The following is a 12,681-nucleotide window of genomic DNA, read 5'->3' on the forward strand; positions in this document are numbered from 1 at the left end:
AATCTCTCACAATGAAAACTTCTTAAGCTTTTATCGGGAAGATTTTTAAACACTGTTGATTTGTAAGTAATTATTTTTTACTCGAACAAACTAAGGACGGTTAATCCATTATTCTTTAAAGATGGCGGCCTCCAGGTAGCGGTAAATTGAAACATGTCTTCAAAAGCATTAAAAATGTAAGTATGCAATCGCAGCGACGTGTCATTGTTTATTTAAGATTTTAACCAGGACCTATGTAGTAACATCTTGTATGCAAGATCACAGTTTATACCAATCTAATAGCAAGGGCACTGTGTGGCACTGGTCAGAGGAGAGTCAATAAACAATTTTAAGCCTTAAAAATATTGCTGAGATTAGGTTTACATATATTCCCTAGAGAATTTAATCTGTTACAGAAAATGAAAAACAATGTGACTCAGCACTGCTCAAGATAATTCTTTGGACTTGATTGTGCTGTCTGGTCCTTAGAAGCACAATTTACCCGTATATGTCTAGATATTGTAGTGAAACTAGGGAATATGTCTGATGATGATAAAATGTCGTAATTTGGCATCAAGTATTCTGAATCACATGTGTGAAGATGTTTATTTTTCTGGAATATTCAGTTAACCTTTTTTAAACCATGCATTGGCTTTTTTTGGCCAGTGGATGCCTTGATCAGTGGTTTGATGTTTGTGATTTTCTTGGTTGTAGCTTAGTCTCGGGCGATGTTGAGGGGAACCTAGACAAATTGTTTGGCCGTGTCAACACCATACAGAAGAAAAGTGGTAGCTTTGATGTAGGTTTTATATCACTACTTATTTATTTTTGTTTCCATGCCATTAAAAAGGGTAAAAACAAATACAACTTTCAATACACCTATTCAATGTTTAGCATTCATCTCTTTTTCTGAACCCAGAATAAAAGTAGCTACAGTACACCAGGATCATTGTTTTAGAATTTTTATTACAGTTGCTGTTGTGTGTTGGAGAATTCTTTGGGAGTAACACCAGTGAATGGGAGAAGTACAAGAGTGGTCAAAGCAAAGGTAATCTAGTCAAATAAAATCCAGGTTAGTACAAAGTCAATACAAGTCTAGCAGAGGTTAGTAAAATCATATCAGAGCATAGTCAGAAATAAGGAATTGAGCTTGAGAAAGTATCAAATGTTTATTGCGAACAATTTTAGTCCATAGAATGGTAAAGAATTCAAATCTAACAATTGCCTTTCAACTTGGATCTCAATGTTTATGGTCAAATTGATTGGAAGATATACTAGGTTTACTTTTACAAAGTGCTACATGTATGGTTATCTAGGAAATACACTTAAATAAATATTATTAACAGCAAGTAACTGGTACTGGTATGGCGGTATGTTACAGTTATGAAATATAGAAATCTAAGTGTAAATTCATGATGTGAAAATTGAAAAGATAAGAATAAATTTGTTTTTCAGTCCCAATAAGCACCCTGATACTAGGACCCAATGACCCAACCTTGTCGGAGTGTTATCAGAACAACACAGATGGGGTGGAGCTTTGTGAAAATCTGACCTACCTAGGTTTGTATGATTGTCAACATTTACTGACTTTCAACTAATTATTGATGACATTTTGGTTTTATTAGCAATCCACAGTCTACTGCAGCTGACTCCTTTCAACTTTCATGTTGGAAAGTCCACACTTTGATAAATTGTTAAGAGATGAAATTGTGTTTTTTTTAACGTCCTAATTTTCAGACATCCAAAATTTAAGAGTTTTACTCTCTCACTGATGATTTATTGAAATCAAAGGGCAGTGTCGGATGACTGAAATGTTCATTGGAAGTTGGATTTTATCTTCCATGTCTTCTGCTTTCCTTTTCACAGAGCAAGTTTAAATCCTTGGCTAGTAAATATCTAAGTTTTTTAATACAAAGTGAATATAAAATGAAATAGGTAGTTTTGGACAAGTGGAATGAAGGAGAGACTAATTTTTTAGAAACCGATTTTTTTTTTCAGGTAGAAAAGGAACTTTCACAGGTAGCTCAGGCCTGTCTGTGGCGTATCTGAGTGGGAAGGAAGGGGACCGGTCCGAGCTGGGGGTCTTCTCTCGGCAGGATGTGTCCAGCCTTCTTCTGCCCTGTGAGGGGGACACAAAGTTCAGGGGAGTGGACATCTTACTGACCTCTCAATGGCCAAAACAACCAGCTAAATATGCATCAGATGTGGTGTGTGTTATGATCATTTATTTATGATCTCTACTGTTAAAGTTTAGAAAATTACAATAATTTTTGCAAACAAAGAAGTTGGAAAATCAAGCCATTGTTGATAATGTTGCTCAATGAATCATTTTAACAAGACAATTGATTATAGGTAGTTATAGTCAACAGCAATCAGATGAGGGTTTGTGTATTAATAATGATAGCATAATACAATGTAATTCATAATGGATATAGGCATCCAAAAGACATCAAACCTCATGAAATCTTGAAATTGAAGGGTCTACTGTACATGGTTTATGATATTAAATGATTATGATATGGATTCAATGTTTAATTGATATTACGAGGAGTACACTTTATATATAATCAGTGACTAATACGAACAAGATAGATTTGGGATTGACTGAATATATATCAGTGACTCATATTAACATGATATATATGGGGTACAACTGTACAATGTATATTGTATCAGTGAGTGATATTTACGTGATATATATAGGGTACACTGTATATAATGTCAGTGACTGATATTAGTATGGTACATATGGTGTATACTGTATATAATGAAACTGATATGGAGTACATTGTATATAATGGGACTGATTTTGTGACCTTTGACTCAGGAGCTGGACACAGAGCAGTGTGGGTCGGACCTAATCAGTCAGCTGGCCCTCGGGCTGAGGCCTCGCTATCACTTCTGTGCCTCTGAAGATGTCTTCTATGAGCGACAGCCTTACAGGTAAATTGTACAGGCCTTGTTGTCACCAAAATTTACAAATCACTCAACTTGGTTCTAAACTCAAAAATCCTAAATAGAAAAGTGCATGGATTTGAGATCAGTACTCAGACTTGAGTTTGCATATTAACAGTTTGAAGTGAACTTATCTGAATGAGTAGTAGTTTCCATAAATTCAGCTGTAAGAGAAACTCTATCAATGTCCTCGGTATTGCTGATTTGTAGAAATCACAAGGTCTTAGTGGAGAAAGAGAAACATGTGACCAGGTTCATTTCCCTTGCCAAAGTAAACAACTCTCAGAAGAAAAAAGTAAGCATTTCCTGTGAAAAGTTATTTCTCGGTTTATAAAAGTAAATCACTGACTTGTTTCAATATTAATTTTTTTTTCATAACTTACCGGTACTTATTGTGTATATGTATGAAATTCAAAACAAATCTAATGCAGTTAAAGAAAAAAATTATAAAAACAGACAGAATTTAAGTTGTTAGATATTATTTTTACATTACTTTATTACTGTTATAGAGAAAATCCTTCATTCATCGCACTTCATTATAAGTTTTTTTTACTGAATATTGTGGCTGTATACCAGCAATTATATACAAGTATTTCCTGACTTTCTTCTTTGCAGTATTTATATGCTTTCAATATCATTCCACTTTGCAACATGGATGAGGCGGAATTAACCAAACAGCCAAGTGATGTAACAGAGTGTCCATATAAAAAAGGGTCGTTTAACCATCCTGACAAGGTGATTGTTTGTGTACAAGTCAATTAGACACACAGTACCAGTCTGTTGTTTATGTTTTACTGGACGATTTGTAATACATGTATCTGCTTATTATTGTTAAACTTTAATGTTCTTCCTTTAATTACTATTTCTTAAAGCTTAATGATGCACCATTGACAAAATACATTACCTTCCCGCTTATGCAGAGGAATACAAGATTTGTAGAATCAGAATAAAGTCTGAATGCATTCACACACATTTTTGATTTTATTATACCCCGTTCCCTGCAAACAAGTTAGGGGGTATATAGGAATCACCTTGTTCATCTGTCTGTCCGTCTATCTGTCTGTGCAATGGTGTCTGGTCCTGATCCGTATTTTTGTCATGGAGGAACATTGGAAATAACTACTTCACACGAAGACTGCTTATGACTTGAGGGTGTGTCATGATTTTGAACCAAGGTTATTTAGGCAAGTTGAAGGTCACTGGAAGAAAAAGTTCATAATCTGTGTCTGCTCTACACCTTTCTAATGAAGAAACATTGGAAGTTTCTATTTCATATAAAGATTGCTGATGACCTGAGGGTGCGTCATAATTTTGAGCCGAAGTCATTTGTACAACTTCAAGGTCATTTTAGAAAAAAATGCATAATACCTGTTTAGACTTATCTTGTAATGAAAAATGATAAGAAGGCAAAACTTGATACAAATATTGCCTGTGACCTGAAAATATGTCCTGACCTTGAGATGAGATCATTTTTGCAAGTTCAAGGACACTATGAAAAAAAAAATGGTGAATCATTACTTTCCAATATAGAAATACTTGCATTATTATATTTTCATAGCAGGAGGATCTGCTTGCTAACAGTATATCTAAAAAATACATGTAATCAGGATTGTACACAATTTTATCTGTTTTTCATGTTTTCCAGGATGAGCCTGCTCAGTTTTTCTATGATACCAATACTACAGAAAAAGGGAAAAAGAGGAAGAGAGAAGATAAGAGAGAACAAAAAAAGCACCGTATGTATTTTACCCCAGTGTAAATAGTACATACCTCTCTTAAATATATATAAAGTACAAACAGGTGTTCAAGTAGCGTAGTGGACAATGCACTCGCTTGTCACCGCTGCGACCCGAGTTCGATCTCCGTGATCGACAGTGGTTGTATGTGATAGGGTATGGCGGTTGCCCGCTTGGACACATGGGTTCTCGTGGCTTCTTCTCACACCAATGACCCCCTCGCGCTAACATACGTGCCAACGAGAGATACTAATAAAGTTGTAGAACTTGTTTATCAATCGTTGTAAAATAAATAAAGTTCATTTTAAAAAAAACCCAAAAAACATGTACTTATTAAGTTTGATTGGGAACTGAAGGTAAATGTTTTGAATTTTTTACTTGCATAAGTATGTACATGGATTACATAAATATAACACTGCTGTTTGTTATAGCCCGCCCGTCCGGACCCTGCTGGTTTTGTCTTGGATCCCCTGAGGTAGAGAAACACCTTGTGGTCAGTGTAGGGACTGAGGTAAAAGATCTGATCTCCTGGTACATTAAATTGTTATAGACAACAGTTACTCTCTTTACATGTACATTAACCTAAAATTTTGTACTGTTCTTAAATATAGTATCTCTCTTCACATCGTTATATTTTTTTGGAAGTTAAATTTCATGTATAATCTTTTAAATTTTCAAGCATTTTCATAAAATTGCACTAGTGACAGATTTTGTCTTTAAAATATTTTACCCATTTGACTTCAGGTTTCTAAATTGTTATTTTGATATATTTTCATTATACATTTAACAGTGATATCCTGTATAACTGACCGTCCATACCTACTGATTCTGTTGTAGTGTTACCTGGCCCTGGCTAAGGGTGGCCTAGTGCCAGACCACGCCCTAATTCTGCCAATCGGTCACCACCAATCAATGGTCCTCGCCCCTGATGGTGTCCGAGAGGAAATCGACAAGTATCTTTTGTTCAGAAACCATTATACTATATCACAAGAAACTTTGTAACATTGAATATTTGTTCCTCTCATTATATCTGGTACATGTATTTGATCTCCTTCACCTGAGAGTTTGGACCTTAATTTGATCAATGATACAAAAAAGCTCTGATTGAACTCTACAAGCAGAACAATAAAAGTGTCATATTTTTTGAGAGAAATTATAAGACTCAGCATCTTCAGATACAGGTAAGTGGAAATCGGGTACAAGTCACCAGATTAAAACAGGTACAGGTTACCTGATTAAAACAGGTACAAGTTACCTGATTGCTGTTTCATAAAAACAATTCAACCATTTACTTTCGTTCCTTATAATGCTATATCATTCTCATCAATCTAAAGTTTTCCAAAGATTCAAATATTTCTAGACATACATACTCTATTAAAGCGAGTTTCATTGTTATATAAACTTAATGCAGGCAGTGCCATTCCCGGATGACAGAAAGCAAGAAGCTAAAGATAGCTTTATGGAATGTGCAGAGGCTGAATCTATAACACTAGATGAAATTCCTAAACACTCTGATCTCAAGCAGGTATAAAATTTCATTCAAATTGTTAAAATTGTAAAAAAAAAAAAAAATTGGGGTGTATCAAATATAGTCATTAAATCATTACCCCTTGAAGCCAAGGTTTCCAGAGTGTAGAAAATAGAAAAGGATTTATTTTAACAAAAAATCAACCAGAAACCTTTCCTAAGGTTAAATGTAGCTCATAGACCCCTTGAATTTCTTGTTTTCCTAAGTGGTTGAGCTGAAATACACACCATTAATAGCCTGCTGCTCCTGTTACTTTAGATCGTTCCTGTTGGGGCACCTTATTTTTATGCAGAACTTCCCATAGGGGAAAAATTGCTGCATAGGATCTCCAAAAATTTTCCTCTCCAGTTTGGCAGGTAACATAATTATAATTAGGATAAACACCTGTAATGATGGGTGTTATCATGTTTTTTGTATTTCAGTTATATGAATGTAATTTGCAAAGAAAGATTCAAGTTTAAAAAATAAGATTATGGTATATTTAATACAAAAAATATATTATCATGGTGCTACTGTCTTTAGAGTGGTCATTGATTTCAAGGGATGTTTGTAATTGGCCTCTTAATACACTGTATAGGTTTCTTTGATTCAGAAAGTATTTCTCTTGATAATTTTGTTTCTCTACAGAGAGGTTCTGGCCAGCGTCCAACTGCTGAACATGCCAGAGCGCGTGGACTGGAAGGCTTGTAAAATAAATCGGCAGGAGGAGGAGACACATGCTGAGGATTTTAGGAGGCAGTTCGAACAGTTTGATTTTACTTTGGAATAAAAACAGCAAGTGATCAGTTTTAGTGGAGAGTGTCAAAACTTTAAAAATATGTGTGCAATAGTTTGAGGAACTGGAACACTCTGTTATATCTGACCTGACAGCATGAAATGTATGATAAATTTGGTCTGTGTGTCTTGGAGGTTGTATTTTAGCAAAGAATCATTGAATATGTCTTGAGAAACATGTTTTTACCAGTAAGTGGTAATGAAATATTTAAAATGAAATATTCAAATGAAAAATATCTCCATTTAATATAACAGAATATTTTTGTTAAATTGTATTCAGTTTTGTTGCAACAAATGTGCAGCCATCTACTGAAGTTAAATTCTGTAAGACTAAGTATTCTGAAACCATGTAATAATAGATGCAAGGACGTGAATTTGTATTAAAAAGTTTTTAAAATTTTTATTCATTTAATTTGTCATTTAAAGAACATGTACTCAGTTGAGTACATTTTAATGTATATTGTTTATAAAAGAAAATGAAAGAAATTTGTAAAATAGTAACAATGATTTTATTAGTATATCCTTAATTCATCATAACAATGTAACTAAACTTTACTTATACAAGAAATCTGCTGCTAAAGAGTGACATCTTTTTATACATGTAGATGGATTCGTACCCAAAAATAAGGAATGTACATGCAACATGTGCAAGAAATTCCTTATGAATTAGGCTATTTGTTGGATAAGAATGTATTACAATTTGCATTCCTTTAAAAAAATACTAGTATTTTTTAAGCCATATATGTTGATCCATTAAAACTTAACTTTCAATATATTATCACCTGAGAGAAAGTAATAAACTTTCCTTAGTTACAGAAACAACCTTTTTCTACAATGAATTAAAACAGAATCAGTGACCGTCTGGTGAACAGAACTTTGAATGTAAAGAGGCTAGTTCTCTCACTATCTTTTCCTCAATTTCATGGCCACTACTTAGTTCTTCAGTTGTCATAGAAATATCTACACAATTATCTGTGGTCACCAGTTTGACCTCCCTCTTTCTCGTCTCCAGAAGGTTTGCAATCACCAGCTAAAACAGAAAAATCAGCCAACTTATTGCTGCATGCAAATCCAAAAACAGTAACCTTCAAAAATGATAATTCAATACCTCTATTACAGGTAATTACAAGGTACCAATACTTGTAACTACTTCACTATCATAGGCGTCGAAACAGGGGGGGGGGGCTAGGGGGGGGGGCTTAGCCCCCCACTTTTTTTGCAAAGTTAAACATAACCATTAGGCACATAGCAGAATAGAGGGTTCCATACAAGTTATATATGATATGTGTAAGGTTTGAATGAAGGGATGAAGTACTTACCTGATGTTGATATTTGTCTAGTGCTTGTAGGGATTTGGACACCAAAATATCTTTATTTGTTTCCAGCTAAAATTGATAATAATACATGTACAATTAAATCATCATTATAAAAATGAGAAAATCTTTTAATCAGTTATTTTATAAGGAAGAATGGGAAAACAAACTCAAATTAACAATACAAGTACAGTATGCAGAAATGAAAAATATGCATATAAATAGAAAGGTATGTTACTGAGAACAGAATTAGAAGTTTCTGCTTGGTGATATAAATATTATCAAAGTAATATTTGATAAGCTGACAGTCAAATCATATAAATTCTTCACTCTAGTTTTGTTAACAAATTACAAATACACATGTACAAGCATGTGAAAAATCTATCCTACTTTTAGTAGCTAAGTCCAAAGGACAAATCAATGGTTTAGAAAACAACAATTCAATGAACCGGTATAAAGTTCATCAATTCATTATTAACATAAAATTGGCATTTTATATTCTTTACAATTATGTTGAGTGGTTCCTTACTTTAAAAGACACGACAAAAGCTTCTGGCACCCACTCTTTCACCAAGGGTTCCAGCATTTTAGGGACAAGTTGTAGAGAGAGCTGTAACGGACCCTCTGCTGACTGGATTTTATGCTCAGGCTGTAAACACAAACAAAAATATCTCCATATGCCATATACAGTAAATATATCTACAAAATACCTATAATATACCTACAAAATCAAAAATACCTGTTGGGTAATACACATAAACATGTATTTTCTCTTGATGTTGAAAATATAAAAAATTGATGTACCGGTAAACATGAAGACACATTGTAAACAAGTCAGATATTGTCATTATCTGAATGTTTTAAAGAAGTCATTGAGCAATAAAAATGTTAAAATTATTACCTTGCACCATTATATGAATAGTGCCTGTTTGGGAGGGTAACAGTTGAAATTGACACCCCGAGAAAACCATTGTCAACCGACGCAAAGCGGAGGTTGACAATAGTTTTCGAGGGGTGTCAATTTCAACTGTTATCCTCCCAAACAGGCACTATTTATTTTATTATACTGAATGTCTTAATTTTAGAGATTTTTTTACTGATTTTATATAGAAATGACGTGAATTTCACGGCGAACCATACGCGCATAATTTACGCGCATGTAACAATTCGTTGTGTTACCCCTTGCTAAGTGTGTTGCTTACGCTGAGGGTAATAGAACGGATTATCAATTGCGTCTAAACCAATCAGATTTCAGTATTTAACATGAAAGTATAATAATATAAGAGATTAAAGTTTTACATTTGTATTTATTTTGACATCTCAAAAAAAGGCGTTGTCAAAAACCATGGTTACCATTTGATCCTTTGGGATGTAGAAATCTGCGACAGCAGCTGCTAGATACAACATGGCGGATTTTCCGAGGCCTTGTAGACAGGTAGAACACATTTGTAGCAGGTGTAAATACTCAGACAATGACTGGAACTCCACCCACAGCAGGGAGCGATCGCGCTGGACTTGTTCATAATCACGCAGAATGGAGGAAAGCCTTTTTTGGTGCTCTGATTTCACTTTACATGTAATTATTTAAAAAAAAACAGAGTCAGTAAAGGTTTATTGTTCATTATTACTATAACTTGCTTATTGAAAATCACAATTCAACTCTTCTGATTCTCACATTAAACATTGTCACTCCATTTTTTAAAATGCATGATTCAGTATTGTTTTCTTTACATAAAAGAAATTATGAGGTCTAAAATTGGATGAAAGATGATAATATCTCTACCTAACAACATATAATTTACACTAACTTGTTACTATGCTAAGATTTTGTACCTTTCACTGGTGCATCTTGGTTTTCACCATCCAACTCCAACAAATCAAGGAAGTTGTATGTCGACAAATGGCGTAGAAAGGGCTTCAAAGATCTGTTTCTGTGGAGAAATACCACAGCATAACCTTTCTTCAGAAAATATCAACAAAATGTCAAGGACTTTATTATCTGGCAAAGTTTTCATACCTTCACAAAAATGGATTATTTGCAGTATCATTTATCCCCACTCGATCAAAGATTATAAAGATTGGTCATGTTGGTAAAAATGTGCTTAAGTATAGTAAAAACCATGAAAAATTCGATTAATGGTATATGTATAGAGAAATAAAAAGAGCATAGTGATGTCAACATTGAGGTAAGGTTTGCGGTTACAGGGAGATAACTCACACATTTTCATTGTGACGTAACACCAACTACCCTTTATTTCAGTTATGACGTCAAAATTTATATGACGTCATAGTTGATTTTAGGTTTTTTTTATTTCGCGGGGTTTTTTAGTTTCAATGAAAAAAATAAGAGGACACAAGCATTTTATCAATTTCCACGAAAACGAAATCTGCATCATATGGTTTTGAATAGTGTTTTAGAAACATCAGATTACACATATTCTAAGATACGTTTTTCCTGAAATCGGTGGACTTGGAAAGGTTTCAAATACGATGTTTTCGTTTACATAATAGTAGTCCAAAATTAAGACTTTTGTTGCATTTTATTCTATTTTTAGATAGTTCATCAGAAATTAATAAAAGTGAATCATGATATTAATAGTGATATTATTTTCGAACATTTTAAGCATAAATAACCCCCATAATAGTCACATATAAAATGTGCATATTTTCACGAAATTGTTTACATTTCATCAAAATGAAAATTGGAAATCATGAACTTTGACCTTTTGTAGTTATAAAACGGGACGGGCAAAATTCATTTGAATTTCATGAGAAAAAATACTTTAGTATAGTGAACAAAATGGTATGTAACTTTGGTACAACCTCTAAAAAATGCAAGCCCCAAACCTTACCTTAAAATATGACATCATGAAAATCTCCCAACTTAAATTTAATAAGACAGTAATTTTGGGCAAATTGCAAGTTTAAAGTTTTCCATTTTTTGGTTAAAATATTCAGTTATTGCATGATGCTGAGGGAGATGGATGTATGAATTAAGATTAAATTAAGCTACGCTGTATTCTTCCGAGAAAAATCATATTTCTGAATGCATTGCCCAAGGGAATTACCGTAAAGCTTTTAGAGCTAGATATCTAAATCAAGAGATTGTGTCTTCCAGGTATGAAATTTCTGTTGAAAACTGTTTCTAAAATGGGATATAACACATGCACATGATAGGTGGACACCTAGTACTATACTCCCTTTTTGATATATTCTCTTTTTTGGGCATGTGTGGATTTCCTGTCTATTGCATAGTATTTCAGATGTATTTATTTTACAACTTTGTAACGTTTTTGATGTAGGCTTCCTACCCCAATTATGAAACTTTATTTGGGCGGATGGTCCTGTTAAAAATAAATGGGTCGAAACGTCACGGTACCGTGTGATCACAGGTTTCACTTTCATATTTCAGGATTCTTGTGCATGTTTTCGATTTCGAACTATAAAAAGGATACTCGGTAGATGCAGCTCCTCTGGATCCAACGCTGAAATTATCAATGAAACGCACAGTCTTACTCTCTAACGGAACCGTGGTACCGCCACTCTGAAAATAACCTTCAGTCATACAGAAAGTGAAAGTAGACCGGATCACAAAATAATCATCATACTCTTGATAACCATTGTTCACCTTTGTAATATACTCACTGTTACTAACACCACTTTTCTGTCTACTTGTTTTTGTTGTTCTATAAAATCTAATATTTCTGATCTCTTCTCGTCCAATCTCTCAGGTTTCGATGTTTGATTAAGAAATGCCGCCGCCATTATAATCTGTCAGTCCCTCGCTAAATTTCACTGCACTTCGCCCCCCGTAAAATCCGGTCTGGTGCTTGAATGCATGTGATGAATCAAACCTAAAGTATTCTATTAAATTCTATTCAAACCATGGATACACTCATTTAATTAAATGAAATGAACAAATCAAGTTTTCCACTAACTTCAATTTCACTGTTCATTTCCTTATTTTTAATTCAATTTTTTACATGGTCCCATATGTGTGTGTGTGTGGGGGGGGGGGGGGGGGAGGGGGGGGGGCTCCATGTTCATTTAAGGAAAAAAACTTTGCTACGCAAAAAAGTGGGGTGGGGGCAGCCCCCCGGCCACCCTGATGCTACGTGCCTGACGTGTAACTTTTTTGGGGTTTTCGCAAATGGACACGATCACTTAAATTTATAGCTCATGATATTTATACATGTAAGTTAATGACCTACCTACACATGTATATAAATTCCGAGTGTTCATGAAGTTGCTTCTTTGTCGAAAACGACATATAATTTCACTTGGGAGAGAGTTGCAGTGGATGGAATTTGACTCATTGTCTGGAGACGTTCATTTGCGTTGGTTTTTCAATATCTCACGATAGTAATTTTTTATTTCCCAAAAGTGAGAAATGTAT

The 12,681-nt window shown here is 34.2% G+C and overlaps 2 protein-coding genes across 2 annotated transcripts; one reads left to right on the forward strand and one right to left on the reverse strand.

The window, feature by feature from the left end:
* The first annotated feature begins 32 nt into the window (after positions 1-32).
* Positions 33-7,373, forward strand: LOC105342891 (CWF19-like protein 1). The gene is made up of 15 exons (XM_066086314.1): positions 33-176; positions 694-778; positions 952-1,027; positions 1,435-1,539; positions 1,978-2,186; positions 2,807-2,922; positions 3,145-3,229; positions 3,550-3,669; positions 4,580-4,670; positions 5,102-5,181; positions 5,508-5,627; positions 5,762-5,851; positions 6,082-6,195; positions 6,457-6,554; positions 6,826-7,373. The coding sequence occupies exons 1-15, from the start codon at positions 154-156 to the stop codon at positions 6,965-6,967; spliced, it is 1,554 nt and encodes a 517-aa protein (XP_065942386.1). The 5' UTR covers positions 33-153; the 3' UTR covers positions 6,968-7,373.
* An 85-nt stretch (positions 7,374-7,458) lies between these two features.
* On the reverse strand, positions 7,459-12,122 carry LOC105342890 (phosphopantothenate--cysteine ligase). Its single transcript, XM_011449976.4, has 7 exons — positions 11,931-12,122; positions 11,741-11,829; positions 10,119-10,258; positions 9,639-9,853; positions 8,815-8,934; positions 8,292-8,357; positions 7,459-8,002 (listed from the first exon to the last, which is right to left on the reverse strand). Exons 1-7 carry the CDS (start codon positions 12,048-12,050, stop codon positions 7,823-7,825), a joined length of 930 nt encoding a protein of 309 aa, XP_011448278.2. The 5' UTR covers positions 12,051-12,122; the 3' UTR covers positions 7,459-7,822.
* Positions 12,123-12,681: the final 559 nt, after the last annotated feature.

Source organism: Magallana gigas, chromosome 5 (assembly GCF_963853765.1).
Source record: "Magallana gigas chromosome 5, xbMagGiga1.1, whole genome shotgun sequence".
Taxonomy (NCBI): domain Eukaryota; kingdom Metazoa; phylum Mollusca; class Bivalvia; order Ostreida; family Ostreidae; genus Magallana; species Magallana gigas.

What these genes read in the sequence shown, in the direction of transcription:
- LOC105342890 (XM_011449976.4), bottom strand. Translation starts at nt 12,050, where the DNA reads ATGGCGGCGGCATTTCTTAATCAAACATCGAAACCTGAGAGATTGGAC. An exon ending in CCAAGATGCACCAGTGAAAG is followed by an intron (nt 9,854 to 10,118) that starts GTACAAAATCTT and finishes TTACATGTAAAG; the next exon opens with TGAAATCAGAGCACCAAAAA. An exon ending in ACATCCCAAAGGATCAAATG is followed by an intron (nt 8,935 to 9,638) that starts GTAACCATGGTT and finishes TTGTGTTTACAG; the next exon opens with CCTGAGCATAAAATCCAGTC.
- LOC105342891 (XM_066086314.1), top strand. Translation starts at nt 154, where the DNA reads ATGTCTTCAAAAGCATTAAAAAT. An exon ending in TGGTCAGTGTAGGGACTGAG is followed by an intron (nt 5,182 to 5,507) that starts GTAAAAGATCTG and finishes ATTCTGTTGTAG; the next exon opens with TGTTACCTGGCCCTGGCTAA. An exon ending in TTTCCTCTCCAGTTTGGCAG is followed by an intron (nt 6,555 to 6,825) that starts GTAACATAATTA and finishes GTTTCTCTACAG; the next exon opens with AGAGGTTCTGGCCAGCGTCC.